The sequence below is a fragment of the Dermacentor variabilis genome, chromosome 2 (assembly GCF_050947875.1).
Source record: "Dermacentor variabilis isolate Ectoservices chromosome 2, ASM5094787v1, whole genome shotgun sequence".
Taxonomy (NCBI): Eukaryota; Metazoa; Arthropoda; class Arachnida; order Ixodida; family Ixodidae; genus Dermacentor; species Dermacentor variabilis.
The window spans coordinates 179,710,811-179,733,885 of record NC_134569.1 but is presented as its reverse complement, the minus strand read 5'-3'; the positions used below and the strand labels follow the sequence as shown (position 1 = coordinate 179,733,885).

Below are 23,075 nucleotides of genomic sequence, written 5' to 3'. Positions count from 1 at the left end.
AACGCTCTCCTCGTTTATAGGAGGTCACTTTTCTTTGCTTTAATAAACAAATAGCATTGCCTACACTAAGTGGCTTGTCTTATTTAACTGGCTGACAAGAGGCGAGGAGCACGCTCAAGTAGAGAGGGATTCGATGGGGCCGAGGCAGTGCACTGCATATTGATAACCGGATGAAGAGGGTGGTAACGGCGTCTGCGATTGGTCAGATTTCCCTCACTTAGCTTGCGGTGGCTTGTCGAAAATCATGGTGGCATGCAAAGGAAGGATAAAAATGGCGCTAAAGCGGATTCGCAGCAAAGAAGAGCTGGCAGAGCGAGGTCGTAAATGGGCCGGAAGTGCTCGAAAACGTTACACTGCCACGCAAAAAGCTTTATTGTCGGCAAATAAACCCAAGCTTTCCGGCAAGTGCAAGTGGCCAGTACCTCAGAGATCGGCGCCAGCCATTTTTTATTCCTTACGAAACGGGACAGCCTGCGGCTATTCAGACGAAAATTCGGTTTTGTTCGGCATATTAATGCACCTTTCATGCGTACAGGTCACTTAGACGTGGTGAGTTTTCGCAGTTTTGTGACGTCGCATGACAGGCAGGTGAAGTGGGTGCAGCCCGAAAACTTTTGACCAATAGCCGATAGCTAATGGCGAAAAGGCGTCGAATTAGAAATAACAATTTTTCTTTCCTTCGGTCCAGTCATGCATAATCAGTGTGTACGCGTCCTATCAGATGGGGAGCTATCGCGTTTTTCGTGACGTCTCGTGACAGGCAGACGAAGTGAGGGAGGTCGAAAAAAGTTTTTTTACCAATCGCGCATGGCTGATTGCAGAATTGGGGCACTATAACGGAAAACTATTCCCAACTCCTCTATTCCAATTCTGCAATCAGCCCTCTGCAATCGGTCTCAAATTTTTTTTGACCACCCCCATATCACCTGTCTCTCACGCGACGTCACGAAAACCGCGATAGCTCCCCTTCTGATATGACGTGCACACACTGATTATTCATTATTTGACCGAACAAAAAAATTTCTGATTCGACGCGTTTTCACCATTAGCCCTCGGCTATTGATCAAGCGCATCGGGCTGCACCCACTTCACCTGCCTGTCCCGCGACGTCACAAAACCGCAAAAACACACCGCGTCAAAGTGACGTCTGCGTGTCAAAGATGCATCACTATGCCGAACAAAACTGAATTTTTTTTCTGAATTGCCGCAGGCAATTCAGAAATGAATAAAAGATGGCTGCCTTCCGAAATGAATAAAAGATGGCTGCCACCGATCGCTCGTGCACTGGTCGCTCGAATTTGCCGGGCAGCATGGGTTTATTTGCGTGTAATAAAACTTTTTGTTTGTTCCGTGTGATGTTTTCGAGTACTTTCGCCACGTTTACAGCCTCGTTCTGGCAACTCTTCTTTGCTGAGGATCTGTTTTAGCGTCATTCTTAAGCTTCCGTTGCATGCCGTCGTGACTGTCGAGGAGCCACTGCAAGCTAAGGGAAAGCGGACCAATCGCCCTCCACCCTCTTCATCTGGTTTTCGATTTTGAGTGCAGTGGCTCGGCCCCACAGAATCCCTCTCCACTTGAGCGTGCTTATGGCCTCTTGTGAGCCAATTAGATAAGACAAGCCGGTCAGTGTAGGCAGTGTTATCCGTTCTCAAGGAAACAAAAGTGATCTCCTATAAGCGAGGAGAGCGTTTGATCGGTCTGTTTTAGACAGCGCTGCGGGTGACAGCCCGATGCTTGCGTCGGCGGTTACGCAAATTCGTTGTCAGGAGATTGGAATAAAAACATGCTGGAATAGTTTTACGTTACGGGGCCCTTGGTATAGAAAAGTTTAGAATAGCTTTACGGTATGGCGTCCATTGTCTAGCATCGAGAGCGTGCAATAACAGGTAACCGTAGAGGCGCGTTGGAAAATCGTGGCTGTCAATACACCGGAAACTTTGAAACAAAAAAGACCGCCTTGCAAATCATATCAATGCGTCTCGATTCCGTGTCAGTCATCAAAATGAAATAATTAGCTGGGTAAATGTATGACGTAGATAACTGTTTAAGATTGTTTGGTACTTTGGTTTACTTGCCAAAGAGAATAATTACGGAAGAATGACTGATCTTGGGAAGTGGTGGATTTTAATTAGAAGTCAAAGCCAGATTGTACTATAGCGTGCGATGTTGACGTGAACCACCGAAGACGTGAGCAGCTAAAGTAAAGGTAACTTCACAGGTCACGAGCGGGTAGCTGTAGGCTATTATTTGCAAAATTGATGCACTATGCTGTCCGAAATTAGCGTCAACTTTTGCTGTGAGAACCACGCCTAATTCTAAATTGAAGAGAAACTACGTAAACACGGCGAAGAGAGTTTGCATATGCAGGTTCGATCACCATGGAGCTTTTATTTTTTCATTACTATTTTGATTAAACCTAGATAATGACCGAAGCTTTGTTTTATTTATTCGCTCTTCTTCTTGAGGAAAAAGAATAGGAAAAAGGAAACAAGTGAGAGGCTTTCAGCCTGCCATGCGGGCCATTCCTTCGAAAGTGACACGTTTTGGAGATACATGTATTTTACTACGAGAACTGAATATATTCTGCAATCATGCCACGTATTGGTGACTTGAACCCACGCAGTTATCTTATGTATCTACTGTTAAAAATAGCAGATATTCTAGAAATTACAGGCGACAGCTCAATGCCAAGATGACATGCAACAAAACGTGTATGATCTTGTGCGAAAAATTAGTACGCAGGACTTTTTCTAACGTTGTGAAGACATCGAAAATATGTTTTCAGCTACTAAGCAAACATGGGTGCTCGCGTAGTACGTAATGATAGACAGAGCGTTTCATTTGCTTGAATTGGAGGAATGGCGTGAACCAGCTCAGCCACTTCAGCAGCTACTCGGAATGTTGGTCCAAGTCCCACCATTCCGAGTAGCTAAAAGGAGTGGAATTGCGGCATTCTCAACTCTGCAATGGAAGCCGAATTGAATGGAGGTGCCCGCTTCCCAACTCAGGGTAGGGACGCCTCAATATGTAAACAACATGCCAACTGAAGTCGGACGCACACTGCTGCAACCGCAGGCGTGCAGTGATTGCAGTTGAAAGGATGCTTCTTCATCCGCCGGCATGAGCGGGAGTGGCGTTGAGTAGCACGCACACTGACATTGCCTAAAGTCTCTGTCAAAGTGCGCAGTTTCGTAGAGACTCCAATGGTTGAGAACGGTGGGAATTGGAGACAGCGTGGTTCTGTATTTGAAAGAGCCTTGATCGCAGATTCACTGGCGCAAAGGCAAGCAAATAAAGCACACGTGACTCAAAAGAGTGAGGCATCAGACATTTATTACGTAATCTGAATTTTATCTCTGCAGAATTCCTCGTCGTACTTTTGAAACTTGTTAGGTCCGCATAAGAGATCGTAGATGAATAGGCAGGCGCTGCTGACGTTCTGCGCCCCCTGCCGTGTGACCCAGAGCTCACAGCCTGCATTGGAGAGAAGTAGCGTATAATAATGCCGCATTGCAGGACCCGCTGAACAAAAGCAACTTTAATACATCACAACTGCATCGCCACACTGCGTCGTCATTGGATACTGTATAGCTTTAGGTAAAATAAAATTCACGATCAATAAGTACAGAGGGCTGAATTTCAACATCATGCACCGCAGCAACGAACTTGCGAATACGCTGGTGCTTTAAAGGAGAACAGAGGCACCTGAACACGCACACATTTTTCGAACTTACCTTAAGTACTGGCTGTACGGTAGTTATATATTTAGGTTAATCGTGTAGAAAAGAGAAATTGAAGATTAAGTGCACAGGTCGTGGTGCATTTCTTCTGCAAAAAAAAAGAAATTCCCGCGCTCTAGTTCTCAGATTGATAATATTTCTGGAATGCAGCGAATTCTCTAAAACTCGCGTTCTTTACCAAACGCTGCAGAGCGAGGCGTGGTGCTTCTATTGGCATGCCATAAATCGTTCTGCATTGCCCTTGAATTTGCCGTACGCGGACACGAGTGCAACTTCTGAGTGTCGTCAAACGTCAACTGCAACAAATTTTGCCCCGCCTAAGTATCTTCAGTTCTGACAGCGTACATATAAAGCAGCCTGCGTGCGAAATTTTATCTTTGAAATACGATTTAATGCATCGACATCAAATTGGTTGGGTACACACCCTTGATGCCGAAATTGAAGAAAGAAAACAAAACGTTGCCATTGCCGCTCGCTTGAGGTGACGCATGACCCAGAAGAGCAGGACTGATGACTTTTCAGCGCTTGCGGCTATCCGCGGTGCGCTGAAAAGTGTCGGATACCACGTGCTGGTAGTTACGTCATGTCCGCAAACGACCAGATGCACGCATTGTTTGCTTAGGTTCTGTTGAAAGGCTGCTTCTAAGAACATTATACAATTACCAGCCCTCCAGCTTTGCCATCAAAGCTTCAGTGGTGTGTATCACACGTTTAGTAACTATTTAATGAAAGTGAAAGCTCCTTCCAGTTAGCCTTCGAACGATTTTCGACGGCTAGAGGTTATGAAACGAAACGCATCATTGCACATCGAGTCAGTCCCGAAGCAAGGGCCCAACTTATCGAAAGCAGAGTGATGAAATTGTTGTTTTAAACCTGCCCTACCTAATGAAAGGAAGTACTCGCACTTCATTTGACAACCTCTCTTCATAGAAATTTGCCGATCTCTTTGTCCATTCTAAATAGTGCAGTTCATTTATATTTTTGAAGTTTCCACTATTTACCTGGACGACAAAGAGGAACTTCGAAATCTTGGCCCGCGAGCATGTTTAGAATGATGATAGAGTGTCCATGCAGTCGAATTTCCCAGCGACATGGGGCCATCTCTCACAGAGTTGCCAGTAAATGGGGAACGTGGGCGTCTCTCAATGCATCAACGATACAGAAGCCATTTGATGTTACAAATGGCCGCAGCCCCGCAAATCTTCAAATACTTCTTATGAAAACAGCCATCGACTAAAAAAGACGGCCCTAAAATCCTCATTCTTCATGACTTGCCGTGTTAAGTTCAACGCCGCCGTTCATTAACTATTTCGGCGTTGAGGCTACCTGAGGTACTGTAAAATAATAAGTAAAAAATAAGTAAATAAGTACAAGCCGTGAAACAGACATTTTACAACAGCTTCTTAAGAACAGTACACATATTGAAGCCTTCCCTAGAAACTACCATGCCTTGTGCAGTCCTCAGACAAGAACTACGCTGAGCAGTTTTAAATTTCCATATCATGGGCGAGGATGGAGTCGGCATCTGTCGGAAGCGCCTCGCTTGCGTAGTATTAGGGATGACGCGGCACGTCCTCATAGGTTTGCCCCTACGCGCTCGATAAGAACACCACGCGGGAGCCCTCCTGAGCATTTCTGTGTGTACTGTCGAAGCGAAGGAAGTGTTTTGCCGTCAAAATAATAATCTTGGTCAAACAGAAAGCACAGAATATTTGCAGACACTATATCTTAGTGAACGCACACTGCACGCGGTCGCCGCGATGGAATCACCCGAGCCGGCTTCTTGAGCGAAAGGTCGGCAGTCACTGAGAGCTAACTTTGTGAAATATGTGCTTATAGTGGGCTGCCTGTATAACCAAATGGAGAATCAGAGAATGAAGTTTCAATGCAGCGATCGCATGGGCTCCCGGTGACCGATTGCGTGTCAGCATGCATGTACGTGCGCATTGTTTCGGTTTCGCTGTGAGCGCGTTTTCGCACCGTGCCGTGAGCTTTAGGCCGCAGCCTGTATGAGCATATGACAGTGCACATGCAACCATTGTTGCGCGGACACTTGGAACGTTCTGTCGTGACGATTAAATCTTGTTTTTCTAAAGTCTTAGACCTTTCAATACCACTACTTTTCAAGCTGCGTCGCACTGTATGTTTATCGGTCTTCTCAGTGCGCAATAACCCACTGCTTCTTTTGTTTATTCCAGTACATTTCATTGTTTGGTGCTACACAAGCATGAGCATATGCCGAGCCTTTTTTAATGTGCTTTTTACTGTTCCCATTCCATTCCACGGAACTTACCTATATCTAGCGTCAACAAGCTTATAGACCAAAGCTTCCTTACATTAGCCTGGTAGCGCGCGTGGGCGAGCGTCTCGGTACGCGCTTTCAGCTACTCAAAGAACATTGCAGCCCCGATGCTGTATCAAACATCTTTCTCGCGGAAGTGCCTGCTGCACACCCGAGTTGTAGCCGACAGCTGCTTGCCGATTCCAAGTTTCGCGATCCAAGCTTCTTGCAGCTTTGTGTCCTGTAGGTACGTGTGAAGGCTGACCCCGGGCTCCATTGTGTACGTCCGGCACTGCGGCACCGAGCAGTAGCCTACCATGCTGGATGCCTTCAGACGCAGCCACTAGATATTATAGGGCTTTTAAGCATTGTCAAGCACACACCCGAAGCCGGAAAGCTTCCGCACCTAATGGGGAACCGCAGTACAGGCGGGACCTTAAGCATTCGTTTTCAGCTAGCCTCATCGATTGCGAAGCAGCCAACGGGGCCGCTGTGTTACCGTGATCCCTCTTAGCACGTGACGCCGACGGCGGCCCCAGCTTTTCCAGTAGTGCAGCTCGCCCCAATAGTTTTTTAATGAAAACGCAAGCCTGGGTTGCCGCAGGTTTAGTTGTCTAACTGCGAGCATTATTTTCCACTTGCTTACTTATGGCACTGGGTGAAAACGCCAAGACAGGCTAAACCAGGACTGGATAAGCACATCATGGTACTGCGTGGTCTTTGTGTCTCAATCAAATAATGGAAAGCTTGTGTAATAGCTCTACTCAGAGACAACGCGTTGTACCTGTTACAGTTGGTGACAACCTAAGAATTAAAAGGGCACGTGTACGCTTTCCGACTCAAACGTAGATCACAAGAAAATTTATTCACCCGTGGGCATGGGTACAACTATGGTATGAACACAAAGTACAGCATAACATATCGCACATGCAATACATCTTACATTATATAAAGAAAACAGATGAGCAAACGAAAGAGTGAGTGGTGTCTGCTTGACACTGGCTTTGCCAATTCCACTTCAAAAATATTATTACATTGCAAAAGCAAAGATGCGTCAGCGAATTAGGTTCGCCTACTTATCTGACGTCAAATGGTTTCGGATGTTTGAAACAACTGATTCCGTAAACAACTGCCTTCGTGTCACTGGTCCGGGATGAAACCTGAACCTCTAGCCAAAGTTTGTGAGAGATTCACGCATGTGTGCTCACCAAAAGTAACATTTTAGCTGGAAACAACTAGCTTTTATTTTCCAATGAGCCTAACATATACATTAGCAATCAGTGAAGTCATTAGGCTGTGAGTGGATTGCAGCTGGCTAGACTGTCTTTCAGAGGTGAACCGCAGCTGCACAGAATTTTTGTGGATGGAGCTTGTTTCTAATACGGAAGTTGTCACCGACTATACTGTGCAAATTTGCGTTTAAGTCTGTGGCGCACGATCTGCAGGAGGCGAAAAATGAATGCAACTTAAATATAAAAAGCCTATTTTTTCATACTGTTGGTCTCAAGTTTTCTACCGACGTAACAAGTCCAGCTACCTAAATCTCTCACCATTGTCGTGCCTCGGAGAACGGAGTATATCACAGTTGTTATATTCTGAGACCACGAATGGATAGTAGATGGATACAAGCTTGCCTGTGAAGAGAAAAGAAACAAGATAAAGATTGAGGGTTGATGGCGTAAGCGTCGTCCCTGTGTCAAAAAACTATTAGTCGACTCAAAACTAACGTTCATTCGTCGTATCAAGTACCTGAAAGCTAAATGCCTTAAACCAATTAATACCCTGAAAATACTGTCACACACAACATGGGGAACCGACAGGAAATGCCTCATGAACCTCTTCAGGAGGCTTGTACGATCGCGGTTAGACTACGGTGCCGTAGTGTATCACTCTGCTATGCCAAGTGCTCTCAAGATGCTGGACCGCCACCGGTGCGTTTAGGATGAGTCTGATTGAAAGCCTCCATGTCGAATCTAACGAATGGTCCCTTGATCTGCAGCGGTCATATTCTACTTTCAGTTATTTTCTGAACGTACATGCTAATACAAATCATCCTTGTTATCCCACGATAAACGATATGACCTCTGCAGTGCTCTGTCATAATAAACCTACAGCCAGACAGCCCTTCTCGACCCGTGTGAGAAAGCTGAACGAGGATATGGATGTTTCTATTCATGAAAATCGTCTAATGGCTTCTGCCAAGCCGTTTCCGCCGTGGTTGTGGCGCATCATTCACTGTGACACGTCATTTGGGGAGGTAACGAAGTACGCTCCAGAGGCCCACAGTCATGTGCAATTTCTAGAATTACAATTTAAATACCCGTGTCCTGAATATTACACACATGTGTCTAAATTGCATGCTGGCGTGTCGTATGCAGCCGTCGAACCATCCTTTTCGGAGTCTGATGTTCTGCACCCTCAAACAAGCATCTTTACAGCAGAGGCTCATGCACTATGGTCGGCTGGGAAACGCATCAAACAGTTAAAACTACATAAAGCGGTCATATACACAGACTCATTAAGCGTTGTGAAAACATTGATGTCATGCTTCAAACACTGAAATCCAGTAACTGCAGATCTTTTCTCTCTCCTCTGTACTATTTATGCCTCTGGCCAACATGTAACTGTATGCTTGGTGCCTGGACACAGAGGTATTGAAGGTAACGTCCTGGCAGACCGAACTGCTACCACCTTAGACACGAAAGCTTGCAAGATGGCCGTAGCCGTTCCGGTATCAGACCTAAAGCCATACTTTCGAAAAAAAAAACTGAGAACCTACTGGCATAATAAGTAGGACATTGAAATCCTTAATAAGCTTCTCGTAGTTAAGCAATATTTAGGATACTGGCCATAACTGACCAAGTCCAGACGAAGCGATGTCCTATTCTGTCGTCTTAGATTGAGGCACACCTATGGTACACACAGTTTTTTGTTGACTGGCGGTGAACGTCCGATGTGTAGTAGATGTGGGGAGACTCTCAGCGTTCAGCATGTCTTCCTGGAATGCCGTCAGAGACAAGTCCAGAGGAAAAGACACTTCCCCTTAGCAAATATTCAGTGTATACCACTTCACCTGGCACTATTTCTAGGCAGAGAACCGCTATTTGACATGCAATCTACCTTAGCCTTTTTAATCTACGTTGACAGGCTCCACGTTTTCCGCCTAAGAAATTCGTAACACGGCATCTTGCGAGAGGCCACGATTGCTATGTCTACCTTTGTTGTAGCGCATGCCTCCGGGCCCTTGTACTCAAGCGACCCGCTGAGGCTGTTGTGCTACTCGTCATCAACAATCACCTGTCCATTTCTATTCATGCAACATTATTACACCATTGATGTACATCCTATACTTATAGCATACCCTACTTCAGTCATTCTCAGATTTTTATTCCTTATGTATTTTAAGCAATTTATAGCTCTCAGTTTTAGGCCTCTTTAGAGCCACGTCACATCAGCAATTAGTCCATTCAGTACTCATCACCACTGCCTTGCCGCTCTTTGGCCACACTTCGCCCTTGCGCCAAATAAACATATTATCATCATCATCACCATCATCATCATCATCATCATCATCATCATCATCATCATATCTTCTTCTCCTTCATCATCAATTCCTTGATTCCTTCTTCAAATCTGTCCTATAAATAGCTGTACTCAAGTACATATTATATACCTGTATCACTACAAACGCTGGGCTATTACTACTTACAATTTAAGAATAAAGACATCTTTGTCAATTATCTTCAAATCACGTGCTGCATGATGAGAAAATTTGAATAATGCGATGTGCTAATCTATTGTGATCTGCAAGAGTGACTTTGTAGCTCTTGTGCTGACTGGACATGCATCACGTATTGGACAAGGAAGTAGCTAATTAGGCTATTGGTCCCACTATCTTTGTGTTACCCTTGCTATCGGTACCAATAAAGCTCTCTTGGTTAAAATTGAATCGAAAACAGATGACATGACCGTAGCACTGACAAAACTATCAGTATAAGGGAACGTTGCTTGTAAGTTAATTGCTTCGTATACTGTATGGGCGCGCCGTTAAGGAAAAACAAATTTAGAAATTTGCCGGCAGGTTTAACTAAATTTACACACACACACACACACACACACACACACACACACACACACACACACACACACACACACACACACACACACACACACACACACACACACACACACACACACACACACACACACACACACACACACACACACACACACACACACACACACACACACACACACACACACACACACACACACGGACATAATTAATATAGTTCCAGCACAATGTAATCGAGTTGTATATTCGTTATATACTGACGTAACGATTTAAGGATAACATTTTCAGCACTGCTGTACGCATTCTTATTTTTTTTACAGTGAAATCGGTAGTGCGAATCGCTGAAGTGGAGAATGTCGTTTTCGAATGACCACTAAAGTTCACTGAAGGGAAAGCTCAAGTCCACCTAATGTGATTTTAATGTATGCTAACCATCAGAAAAGACAGAAATGGGCCATTTTAGAAGTTTTCGTAGTTAGCCGGCTCACGAGATTACTGCGTTTTGGTTCAACACTTCCTTATTTCAGAACCCCCAGGTTGAATAACCTTGTAGAATAACATTGTATATCATACCTCATTTTAAGAGAAACATGCTGGAGAACTTGCGTTCGGTAAATGTTGTGGAGGCGCCGAAATAATTACGTAGGTGAGAATTGGACTTCCTGGAATCTTGGTGGAAGAACAAGGATCTTGCGTTTGTTTTTCCGAAGTGTGAAGAGAAGGAGAAATTTTATTTGGAAGTAAAGCCTACTTGGCAGAAACATACGGGAGGCATTTAAAGATTTGTGCCCAATGGGGGTGCTCCATGAAACGCCAGTGCATTTCTTCGCATGTTTCGGGACGGTGACATAGAAGATGACACGTCTTACGATTCTTCTTCTGGAAATCGCTTGATCACTTTCGGTATTTAATTTCAAAATTGTAGCATGGACCACAAAAATGTACCTAAAGAAAGTTGTCTGGATGTTTAACAAAATTAACAATTTTTCTGGAGATAACCACGAAAATACAAACATCGACCATCGCTCTGAAGTTTGGCCAGCAGGAACTTCGTTAGCTCGGATTCCATGGTTCGAACAATGTGTGGCAGTCGTCACTGAAGCGGCCTGTATACAGTCTCTTAGGAGAGCTGGTATACTCAGCACCTTAGGAGAGAATTTCTTCGGTTCTCGTGCAGCAAATCATGAAATATTCTTTATCATTGTGTCATTACCTTTGTAGGGAGAGACCGCCATTGCATTCGGCACCTCATATCCTGGAGTTGCTTCAGGGTATGCGTACACAGGCTTCTTTATGCTGAAAAGAAAGGTGCGTTTGACCGTGTGCTTCAACAAAATAAATGTTTCGCAGGCAAACAATTACTTATAGCACTACCCACATCCGTAACCTATTATACGAGAAGATCGGCTACTCCTGACACAGTGCACTTTTGGATAAGGCACGCTGCTTTACGAAACGGGAGCGGGACTTCTTCTTAAGAGGAGGGACTTCTCCTTAAGAGGAGGCACTTCTCCACGAGCTTGTGAATCACACGTGCTCTTGAAAAGATCTCCTCGTTACCCCTGAGAAGCACAGACAGATACCCAGTGACATAGAAAGAATTCGGAACACCTAAAACATGCTAAGCGGCGTTCCAGCAACCGAAGCATGCAGGTTTGTTGAATGATTGTAATGCAAACTTTCGTTGCATGCCAACTTCGATGTTTGTATGAAGTGGTAGAAGTTGTAGAAGGGCCTTTAAATTGGACCTACTTTGTGTTTACGCATTCGATTTACAAACCGGAGAATCGACCAGTTCGACGGTTTGTAATAGACGGTGCAAGGCAAAAAGCGGTGGAGCTGAAGAAGTGCGTTGAACAGTCTACGGGCGGAAACACCGTAGGCGAAGAGAGGGCTAAACCTCTCATAGAAAGGAACAATTGGAATACACGTTCAACTTAGGGCGCTTACAGGAACCCGAGCAAAATTGTTGAGTAGGCTTGCCAGGATGAGACTTGCTTGTTGTGCTCAGGTAAACGTTAACCTGTTGTGCTTAAGAGGAAGCCTTAGCTCGCGTGCTCCTATTAAATACATGAAAAAGGAGAATTCGTTTTTCTAGACAACCGTAGCACCAAACGTGACGAGGTTTGTTGCGTTTAAAAGAAAAAGTTAAGATCTAGTGGCTGTAGGTTCCGAAATTTTCATTTAGGTCCTCAATTTTTCGTTAATAATTGGCAAAAATCGAAAATATTCAGAAAACGGAACTTTGAAGTTTACAACTATGTAACTCAGCAAGGATGAATGACAGCACAATTCTGTGAATCGCATCTGATGCTACATTTAAAACGCGCAAAATTGATATGTTTCACATGAATCTGGAAAGTTTCAGTAATATGGAAATGCAGCTTTTGCAGAACCCTTGTGAACAACGTAACAAAGTCACCCAAAATGTAAGTTGACACATCAAATTTGTCCGCCTTGAATGATCTGATGGATCCCGTTTACAGAACTGCGATATCTGTTCTTGATGCAGAACTATTAACTTGTAAACTTCATGCTTCTATTTTTTTCAAACTTTCGAATTATTGAAAATATTTTTGACAAATTTCACGTTCTAAATCGAAGTTCCGCTTCCAACGGTCCCTAGAATTTAACTTTCTCTTTCAAATTCAACAAATTTCATTGAAATCGGTCCAGGGGTTATTTCAGAAAAGCGTTTTTGCATTTTACATGTATTTGAATAGGTAGCATCGGTGTTGGTCCCGAGCTAAAGCTTCCTCTTAAAGGGACACTAAAGCAAAACAATAAATCAGTTGAGACTAACGAAGCATTGTTTGAGAACCCTGCAGGCAGTCATTTCAAAAAAAAAAAATTGAATATTAGATGAGAAAATGGTCAAAGTATCAGTATTTGAATTTCGCGCCGAAACCCCAGCGCCTGTACGTCACCGTGACGTAAGGAATTCCAAAGTATGTTTTCGTATTTGGGCCGCGTTGGAATAAAGGTTCCCGAATCTTGCCATGTTTAATATTTGGTTCCTTTAGAACACAATTTAGTCAATCTGTAACGCTATATATGATAAGTAGGCCCTAGAAGATGCCATCAAAAACCAAGACGTCACAGCCTCCAGGTGCGAGAACTTAAGTAGGCGTCGCCACCCGTACTTCGTTCTTGCGCTTTTTCTGGCTTACCAAACGTCTTATTGTTGTAAGAGTGGCGTTTTTGGTGTTGTAGAATGGTAATTTACTGATGCAGAAGAAATCATTTTTCCCTTTAGTGTCCTTTTAACATTATTTAGTCAAGGTGAAGCAGCACGAGTACACGATGTAGTTCCATTCAGCTCGTTTGTTAACGCGGTTCACAGCCGGCAGGCAATCAACCGCACAACGTACGAGTTCATGCAAACACCCTGGGGTCGGGCTTTCTGACACCGACTTTTGAGCCTACCACTTTTTACCGGTTCATGTAAACAAAATAAATTGTTGCAGCTGCTATTGCCTTGGCCCTCCTGGACGACAAACATACCAATATCTTCAGCGACTCCAGGGCAGCCATCCGCGCCTTCAGCGTTGGCGCTGTGTAGGGAAGCCTGTCGCATCCTCGACGGCAAAAGCATCGCCACCCACACTCTCACGTGGTTCCCCGTTCACATGGGATCCATCATGGGAGGCCCCGCGAACCTCAACGAGCTGGCCCACTCCCAGGCGCGAGGTCTCGCTTTCCGCGACCATGGAAAACTCCAATGGCGGCCCGCAGTGGTAGAGAACAGAGATCAACCGACCACATACAATGGAATTGCGCAGCACTTTTATCTCGGCAGCAGAGACTTTCCCCTTCCACACAAGAAGTTAAATAGAGCGCAGGCATTGACCCTCAGATTATTGCCAACAGGCTCGTATCCCAGCCGGGCTTTATTCCACAAGCTTTATCCCGACACCTATGCCACTAGTTCTTGCAGGCACTGCAATGCCTGCAAGAGACACAGAACAGATCAATGAGGACAAGTGGTTCTCCGCTATCAAGAGCCCCGATGCCGGGGCGCCACTATGGGCTGTCCAGATGGCCCACGATGCGGTGGTCGGGCGTGGCCTGACTGTCCCAACGTGGGAGCGCTCCGCAGCGCGCTGAGTCGCGTACCTCAGGACCTTCATTGAAGTTTTGCATCCATGCATCCATCCAGCTGCCACATTGGTTCCTAGCATTAGCTTTTGAGAGCACGCGCTCACACGGCTTTCCAAATTTGTTTTGCGAGACAGCCATGCCTCATGTGACGTTTTGGTGCTGCACGTGTCACATTGGAGCGTTAGCTGGTGAGACGCACCCATGTCATTCGCGCGTCTCACATGTTTAACATTTCATTGTATGCATCACGCAAGGCACAAGATAAGATTACATCGGTTGATAATTTGCAAGAGCCATGTAGGCTCCTGGAAGTTACTGGTGAGAAGTCAAAATAACTCATGGCAAAAACCAAAATACCGTAATTTATTACAAAATTTCCAATAAACATTGGTAGCGAAAGCCGAGGCCGCCTCAATAGGTTGGAATATTTTTCAAAGTTTATAACGTTTTTTAGTAAAACTTACAAATTTCACTTGTTTCCGTGAAGACTTAAGGATCAACTACGGAAGGAATCTTCCTTCGGATTTTTAGGAGCTTGCTTTCAACTGATGTTGTTGATATTCGTGCGCTACACCTTTGTTTGTATCTGCTGTAAATTTTATTTTGTTTAGTTGCGGTTACGATTCTAAGAACTATTCTAATCGCAAGACTTTCGGGGGCAAGTTATATTATGCGTGTGGCATATCTTTGTGGTTTTAGTATTACTGACGCAAGGCGGAATTTCGCTGAATATGTTGTGCGTTTCTGAACAAGGCAGCCACCAATTTCCTATGTCGGGCCACAATCAGTTGGTTCGCAGCTTGTTTGCGACCACTATAGCCCTGGTGCGCAAGCGTGTAGCTGTGGTGACGACTACTGAAATTTCCCTGTCTTCTTTTTTAGCGTCAAAGCAGAACCACGGAAGAGCCAGCGGTTAGCAAACAATGCACGCTGGCGCCACCAAATGTGCCATGATGATTAGTGTTGTCTAATAGTTATTGGCATTGTCGCAATCAATCGTTAAATGCGGATTTCGAACTGGTAGATGAGATCGCTGGTTTCGCTGTCTTGGAAAGAGCGGAAGCCGAACGGTAAAAGATACCTGCGCTCACCTCGGCCATGGCATTTTACAGCCACCAAAATTCGCGTAAAGCAATCATGCACCAATTAGCCCAGCAGCGCGTTTTATTGAAAATGTGACGCAGGTACGCGCTGTCTCGTGCGACACGTCTGAGGACTTGCATGGCACGCAATATCATTGGAATTCACATTCATTCCTATGACGGCATCTCAGATGCGCCGTTAGTAACGGTAAAGGCACGCTTCAAATAATTCAAACTGCGTGAGGTAGGGGCTTCTTCCCTAGATCTGCAATAGCTGCTTCGTCTCTACCTCATACGTACAGCTTAGGGCGTGAACGATTATGTCACGTGGCATCGATAAGCAGTCGGATGCAGAAGGCGACTGAAAATCCACTGCACAACAAGAAGCAAATTAGGGCAGAAACTCTCCACTCGGGAATTGTCACATAGCGCATAGCATTCTTTGTATTTATTTATGAAGCTTATGCTGGTGCCCTTGAAACCAAGACTGCCGTATCCTAATAGATGATACGAAAGACTACCATGCACACTATGACGATCTCCCCAGCAAACTTATTTTTACCTCCAATCTTTTGTTTGGTAAATGAAAGAAATGTTGTGGTGCCGTCTTTCTTTAAGGGGAAATGCTAGGTTGAAGGGTCAACTTTTGAAGCACTCAACCAATTTTCCTGAAATTTTCAGGGGTAGTTCACCTTGTTGTCATTACAATATCTTACAAATATCAGCACCCTAGCACAGCGAGAAAAAAGTTATAACTCTGAAATTTAGCAATCTTGTGTGTCCAATTTAGAAAAACTATCGTTTACAAAATAATGAAAATGTACAAATTATTTGTATACCTTCTGATACCTTCTAGATGGTTTAGAGTGCAGGATAAGGTGAGTTGCACATTTTCTATGTCATTTCCGTAAAAATGCCATCACTCTGAAGATGGTCTAGTTTTTTCACAGTCATTGCATGTCAAAGATCTGCTAAATGTTATACGTTGAAAAAAGTTTAGGCATCTGAAAAGTACTTTATCTTGTTCCTCACAAAATTTCAGTCTAGAAAAAACGTTGGAAGCAGCATTTGGTGAAGCAGTTTGTAAATTATACTTTTCCTAAAACAGTATTTTGCAAAACGTGCAAACTGAGAAAAATCACTTCAAAGGTATCAGAGCATGGCATTTATTCTTATGACCAGAAAAAAATTAATCAAAGTGCCCTGCTGCATATTTCGGGCTCTCCTCTTAACACGACGCTGTTCGTCGGCGATCGCTTCAAGGCGTCGTCTCTTTTTTTTTTCAGCTTTAGAACTATCCATCGCTCTTGCCTGCGCTCGTGAAATGGCTTGCTTCATTGCTTCCTCAACGTGCTTATTCAAGTCTGGACTCCATGTTCATATTCCAGCTTGTCGAGAACTCTCTTGATGCCACGTGCTCCTTCATTGAATTCTAGCACAGCCAGGGCTACTGCAGTCTTTACTGTTCTAGGTGATGCAAATTCTGTCTTTGGGCACGTTTTCCATACAAGAGCGTTGAAGGACGCGTTTGCATTCTGTGTCTGCATCCTTGAACATCGCGCAAGAAGCTCTGGCTTACCAAGCCTGTTGCAGAGAGGCATCAGCTCTTTGACAACGTCTCTGCTGAAAGCTGTACAATGGGATCTTGGCACTAATCGGTTGTCCGCTGCAACTAGGGCTCTGTGCCGATTGTCGTGGCACCAAGAGTCCTCACCAACAGGGCAACCGTCATGTCGTGGGACTTCATCTGTTGAGTAGTAGTGAAAAAGCGTCGCATTTCTTTTTACATCTGCAGCATTGTCTTTCAGGGCAGATGCATAGTAAACAGTGAGTTTTTTACAACACTGTGTGTCAGCTTCCCCTTGCCTCCTAGACCTTTTGTCGTTTTCTTTAGTTTCTCAATTTTTCTAAAGAGCACGGGAGGGGCGCTGCGAGCTGTCCAGGAGAGTGGACGCATTTCACGTCGGCTCCATCGAATCGATGTGCTGCCGCCAAAAATTTGTTCTTCACCGCCCGAAACCAGTTGGACTACATCCGTGAAGTTACCAGGAACCCGTGAATATCATTATTATCCAGGTGGGCCAATTTTTGGCAGTTCTACGGGACTCTATTCTTCAACCACGCGAACGCCGTAGGCGCGGTAGCCGCGGACGCGGCACCAGACGCGGCCTCCATGGCTATCGTACGGGGCTATGACCCAGACAGCATGCGAGAAATGGAGCTTTCGACCGCGGAGACGCCAGTTTTTGATGAAACTACGGAGTATACCATCCAGAAAAAGTTGGAACAGTGGGAGCGAGCAACCTCGACGCGCGCCCGTTCCGAACATAAACGCAGCCACGGCGGCGGCAGTAACGGCCACGTCACTACTCTGGCTCTTGGCAAGCAAGCTCAATGAAAACGCTGGAAGCCACAAGTCATGCCGAAATTCGGAGCGGAAGACGCTGTGGTCATCATCAAGCCAAAGGGAACTCTGAACCTCGCACAATTTAAGGGCAGCAACCAGATCGGGGAAGCAACGTACGCTGCCGCGGCATTCCGCGGGCGTCGCAGGCGCTCGCTATTTGGCCGGCCTGGGACCAGAATATAATTATTATTGGCATCAAGAACGCCCAACTCATTCGTCAGGTCCTTGCGATCGAACAGCTCCAACTTGGAGGACAGGCCCGAGCGGTTCAAGCCTACCTCAAGTCATCGGACAACACAAGTCGTGGTGTTATTCAAGTGGATCCCACAGCCACTGAAGCGGATATTACTTAAGCCATTTATTCACCAGGGGCTCCAGTAGTAGGAGTCCGAAAATTAGGAGAGACCAACGTAGCAGCGATCACGTTCGAGGGCCGGAAGGTGCCTTTCAACGTTTATTATTGGGGCGAAGCTGTGCCGGTTCGCCTCTACCGCAAGACGACGCCAGCCTGTCCCCGCTGCGCCACGATCGGACATCGCGCCGATGTTTGCCCTAATCCACAGGCCGGTCGATGCCAGGCTTGCGGCGAGACGGATCTAGAACAGGGCCACGAGTGTCAACCCAGCTGCCTCATTTGCGGGGGCCCTCATGCCACGGGATCAATTCAGTGCACGCAAAAGTACAGGAGAGGCGGTGCTGGAACTGGGGCCAAGCGGAAGCCCGTCAATGGAAAAGCCAGTCAGCAACATCACTCCAGGAACGCTGGAGGGAGCGAAGCCCCCGACCTGCAAGCTCGGACGCAGGGGGTGACCCCTTCGCCTCGACCGCATGCAGGAGCCTTCAGAGGGGGCCCTAAAGGAGGCGGTCGTCCAGCAGACAAGCACGATGGGCCAGAACCAGAACACAGTCCCGGAAACAAAACGAGCAGCAACAAGGTGAGCTGGGCCAGTGTGGTTGCCTCCCCTCCCCTCACGTTGTCTAATGAGAGACTTAGGGCTGAGAACGAAAGGCTCAAACTAGAAATACAACAACTTAGAGAGAAGACGGCAGCGAACGATACAGGAAATTCTAGAGCACTTCAGGTACCCTCAGCTCAGGCGATGGAGGAGGACAATCCTCCCCCGCTGCCGTCAGGTAGTGCGACTAAGTCACCCCCTTGTACGTCAGAATTCGGCCGAGGAGCGTCGGGCGGCAGCGTAGCGTTGGCGGCTGCACCCTGGACAGAGGAGTGTACGACACGCACAGATGTGGACGCAATTACAAAGAAATTCAGTGCATGGATGGAAAGCATAGAAAAGCGCATGCGAGAGGAAATCGAGAAAATGGAATGTCGCATGCTACCGAGCCTACAGGCTAGCGTAGAAAGAATTGAAGAGACGCTAAGCAAAAAATTGAGCAGAACTTACAAGGAATGACAGAGCAGACAATTCATAAAATGTTAGAGCCGCATCTCTCAAAACTCCACGCTTACGAGAATAGGATTGACCGTAAGTTACAAGAATTCGCTGAATGCTCGCGCACTAAGACACCGAGGTTGACAGGAAAAATGGGCACCAGGCAGATTGCGTCTGATGATGCGCTTGACCTGAGTAAAGAACAAGGACTGACCTCTTCCAGTTTGCAATATGGCTCGTCAAACTAAGTTAACAATATTACAATGAAACTGCAGGGGTTTTAAACATAAGCGGGAATCTCTGCAACAGTATTTGGACTGTCTAGATGAGAGGCCGGATGTAATCGCGCTACAGGACGTTAATGTGGCAGTTAAACTCAGGTCGTACAGTGCGCATCAAACTAACACTTCGACTTGCATACTTGTACATAAAGACAGTACGGCTTCAACTATAGACATCGAACTTAATGCTGAAATAGAACATGTGTTTATTCGTATCCTCCATAACACTCGTTCCAGTAAAGGGGCGTACGTACTTAACATATACAGCCGCCCTAAACACAGGACAGCAGTCTTCGACGAAATCTTTCGGAAAGCAATGCAGGCTGCAAAAACTGCGCCCCTCATTATAGTGGGGTATTTTAACACGCACAGCTTTCTTTGGGGTTACAACAATGAAAACGTAAAAGGCAGGAAACTGGCAGCAGCAATATCGGATGTGGCTCTTACTATTCTGACGGACCCGCAGCATCCTACAAGAATAGGCAATAGTGTTTCAAGGGACAATGCCATGATTTAACGCTAGTCAAAAATGTTAAAAATTGCGAGTGGCAAAATACGCACGAAACCTTAGGCAGTGATCATTATATACTCCGAATTTGCTTAGACCACAACAAGCATCGTAAACACAGGGGACAAGCCCGCCTTACGGATTGGTCGCTTTTTCGAGAGTCCAAGGGTCCTCAACTCGACTCGCCTATTGAAGATTATGAGCAATGGGCTGAGTCACTTCTAGCTGCCAGAGAGAAAGTCACGAGAACGCTGCACACCTCAGAGGATGTCCCGGCAGTCGACAACCACCTTCTCCACCTCTGGGAGGCTAGGAGAGGCCGCACCAGAAGGTGGAAAAGCAAAAACATAATCGCAAGCTTAAAATCAAGATCGCTGAAATTACACGACAAGCGGAGGAATACGCGTGGACCTTAGCCAAAAATAACTGGCTAATCAAGTGCGACTCATTGAGAGGCGGGCTTGGCGTCAAGTCGACGTGGAGCCTCCTGCGATGCCTCATCGAACACAGTAAGACGAGCGGAGAGCAGCAGCGGAACCTCAAGAGAGCCCTCCACGGCTATGAGGGTACGGATGAGCAGCTGGTGGCAGCCCTGACGAGCAAGTACCGCTGTACGACCAAAGATGACGAGCCTGTGTTGCAGTATCAAGGTAAAGATAATGCAGAACTCGACAGAGACTTCGAAGTAGAAGAAATACAGGCGGCGCTACTAACCATGAGAAGAGGTACGACGCCAGGACATGACAAAGTTACAGTCGGCTTGCTCGCCAACATGAACAAGAAGATGCTAGGCCAGCTGACGGATTATATCAATGAGTGCTCGAGAGCTGGCAAGCTGCCCCTGGCGTGGAAATCGGCAGACGTCAGCTTTATCCCTAAGCCGGGCAAAGAGGTAAATATTAACAACCTCCGTCCGATTTCGCTCACTTCATGTGCCGGCAAGCTGATGGAGAAAGCAGTGCATGCCAGACTTTCAGCGTATTTGGAGGAAAACGATTACATGCCCCAGACCATGTTTGGCTTCAGGGAGCGCCTATCCACGCAGGACGTACTGCTGCAGCTCAAGATGGAAGTTATTGACCCACCCAACAAACGCAGTAGCAGAGCCATCTTAGCCCTAGATCTCAAGGGCGCTTTCGATAATGTGAAGCACTCAAAGATCCTGGAGAACCTGCGGAAGACACAGTGTGGAAGAAGGACTTTTGAATACATCAGAGACTTCCTACTAGACAGACAGGCTCATGTAAGAATTGGAGATTTTAGGTCCCAGCCAATTCCTATGGGCAGCAGGGGTACGCCACAAGGAGCCGTCCTCTCCCCTCTGCTCTTCAATATTGCTCTTATAAATTTGCCTGAGCAACTCAATCGCATAGAAGGAATTCGGCACGCCCTCTATGCAGATGACACCACGGTCCGGGTGACGAAGGGCAGTCTGGGGCAGATGGAAGAGGCGCTCCAAGAGGCTGCTTCGACAGTTCAAAAGTATGCCGAGGAGTGCGGACTGCGCTGCTCTCCGGAAAAATCGGCACTTCTAATCATGCGCAGACGAGAAGATGAAGCCCCGGTCAAAATTAGGGTGCACGACGCTGCGATCCCTGACGTGGAGACAGTGCGTATCCTGGGTTTACTGGTTAACAACAAGGGTGTCACGCAGCAATGATTACTCAACTCCGTACATCCTGCGAACAAGTAATGCGAATGATCACACGTATCACCAATAAAACGAGAGGGATGATGGAGAACGACACTCTTCGGTTGGTCAAAGCCTTTATGCTCAGCAGAATCGTGTACGTAGCTCCGTACCTTCGGATGAGGAGGTGCGATTTAAAACATTTCGATGTCATGATCAGAACAGCATATAAGAAGGCACTAGGACTGTCGGTCAAAACATCTACAGAACGCTTATTGCAGTTGGGGGTGAACAATACAACAGATGAGATAATTGAGGCCCACCTATTAAGTCAATATGCCAGATTGGCAGGAACGAAAACGGGACGCAAAGTACTAGAGGACCTAAATATCAGCTGTCCTTACTATACGGCAACAAAACAAGACATTCCGAAAGAGTGGAGGGGCAGATTCGCGACACTGCCCCTTCCTAAAAACATGCACCCAGAATATCATCAAGCAAGGAGGAGGGCAAGAGCCAAGAAGATGGACCAGATCTATTCTAAATTAGAGGGAGCCTTCTTTGTGGATGCTGCAGGTCCGGTGGGAGGAGTCTCCACAATATCGGTGGTGCATCAAGGGCAGACGGTCAATGGACTTTCTGTTCGGCACGGGGAAATTGCAGAATTGGAAGAGGCGGCGATCGCCATGGCGGCTTCGCATCCTAGTTCAGAATACATCATTACAGACTCGCAAACTGCATATAGAAATTGCACGCGGGGCCGAATTGCACCGCTAGCTTGCAGGATCCTCAAACAATCTGGGGTCTTCGCTTCGCGCAAAGAGCTGATTTGGGTGCTAGGTCACGAGGGTGTAGAGGGAAATGAGCGTGCACACGCTGCAGCCCGAGCTTTTCTCCCGCGGGGTCCCTCCTCCTCCCTCCCCGAAGACTCGGACTTCCCAGTGCCATTATTAACTTATGCAGACGTATTACAACACTTGCGCTTATCGCGACGAAAATACCCGGGCCCAACTAAGGGATTAGACAAATCAGAAGAATGTCATTTACGAAGGTTACAAACACTGTCATTTAATAACCCAGTCAAGCTACATATATGCTATTCAGCCGCAATCTTTTTCGGCCGAGTGTAAATTCTGCGGGCAGAAAGCAGATTTGTACCATATGGTATGGGCCGGTCAGGCTAATAGTGCCTTCGAAGCTATAAAACAGCCAACGTGGAAAGGATGGGAGGCAGCCCTGTCCAGCTCAACCCTCAAGGACCAGCGAGCCCTCGTGGAAAGAGCTAGGGCGGCGGCCTTAGCCAACGGAATTCCGGAATAAGAACCCGACCACCCTTCTCCTCACTCCCCTCTCCTTTTTTTTCTTTAAATAAAACGTTTTCATCATCTAAAAAGCGCGAAAAACAAACTTCCTAATGTGGGCATTCACTTTGCGTTTCGTTTCTTCCCCATGATGCGGCCGCGTCTGGAAAAACAGCGTTTAGAGTCGCGTTCGACGGGAAATGCCTGCTACCAACTTGTGAAAAAATTCAGTTTCTTCCTTTCTACTGCTCAGATAACTACCAAACTTGGTGAGA

At 46.2% G+C, this 23,075-nt stretch overlaps 1 protein-coding gene across 2 annotated transcripts in view; it reads right to left on the bottom strand.

Annotated features, from left to right (window-relative positions):
• Nucleotides 1-3,315: 3,315 nt before the first annotated feature.
• Nucleotides 3,316-23,075, bottom strand: part of LOC142572969 (uncharacterized) — a 56,552-nt gene continuing 36,792 nt past the window's right edge. Inside the window, exons 4-6 of one of the 2 annotated variants that reach the window (XM_075682448.1) lie at nt 11,310-11,392; nt 7,572-7,655; nt 3,316-3,474 (exon numbers count right to left, since the gene is read on the bottom strand). In XM_075682448.1, coding sequence (XP_075538563.1) covers nt 3,335-3,474; nt 7,572-7,655; nt 11,310-11,392 — 307 coding nt within the window. In that variant the 3' untranslated portion in view covers nt 3,316-3,334. The remainder of the gene's footprint in view (nt 3,475-7,571; nt 7,656-11,309; nt 11,393-23,075) is intronic. The other variant, XM_075682449.1, reaches the window with a different exon arrangement.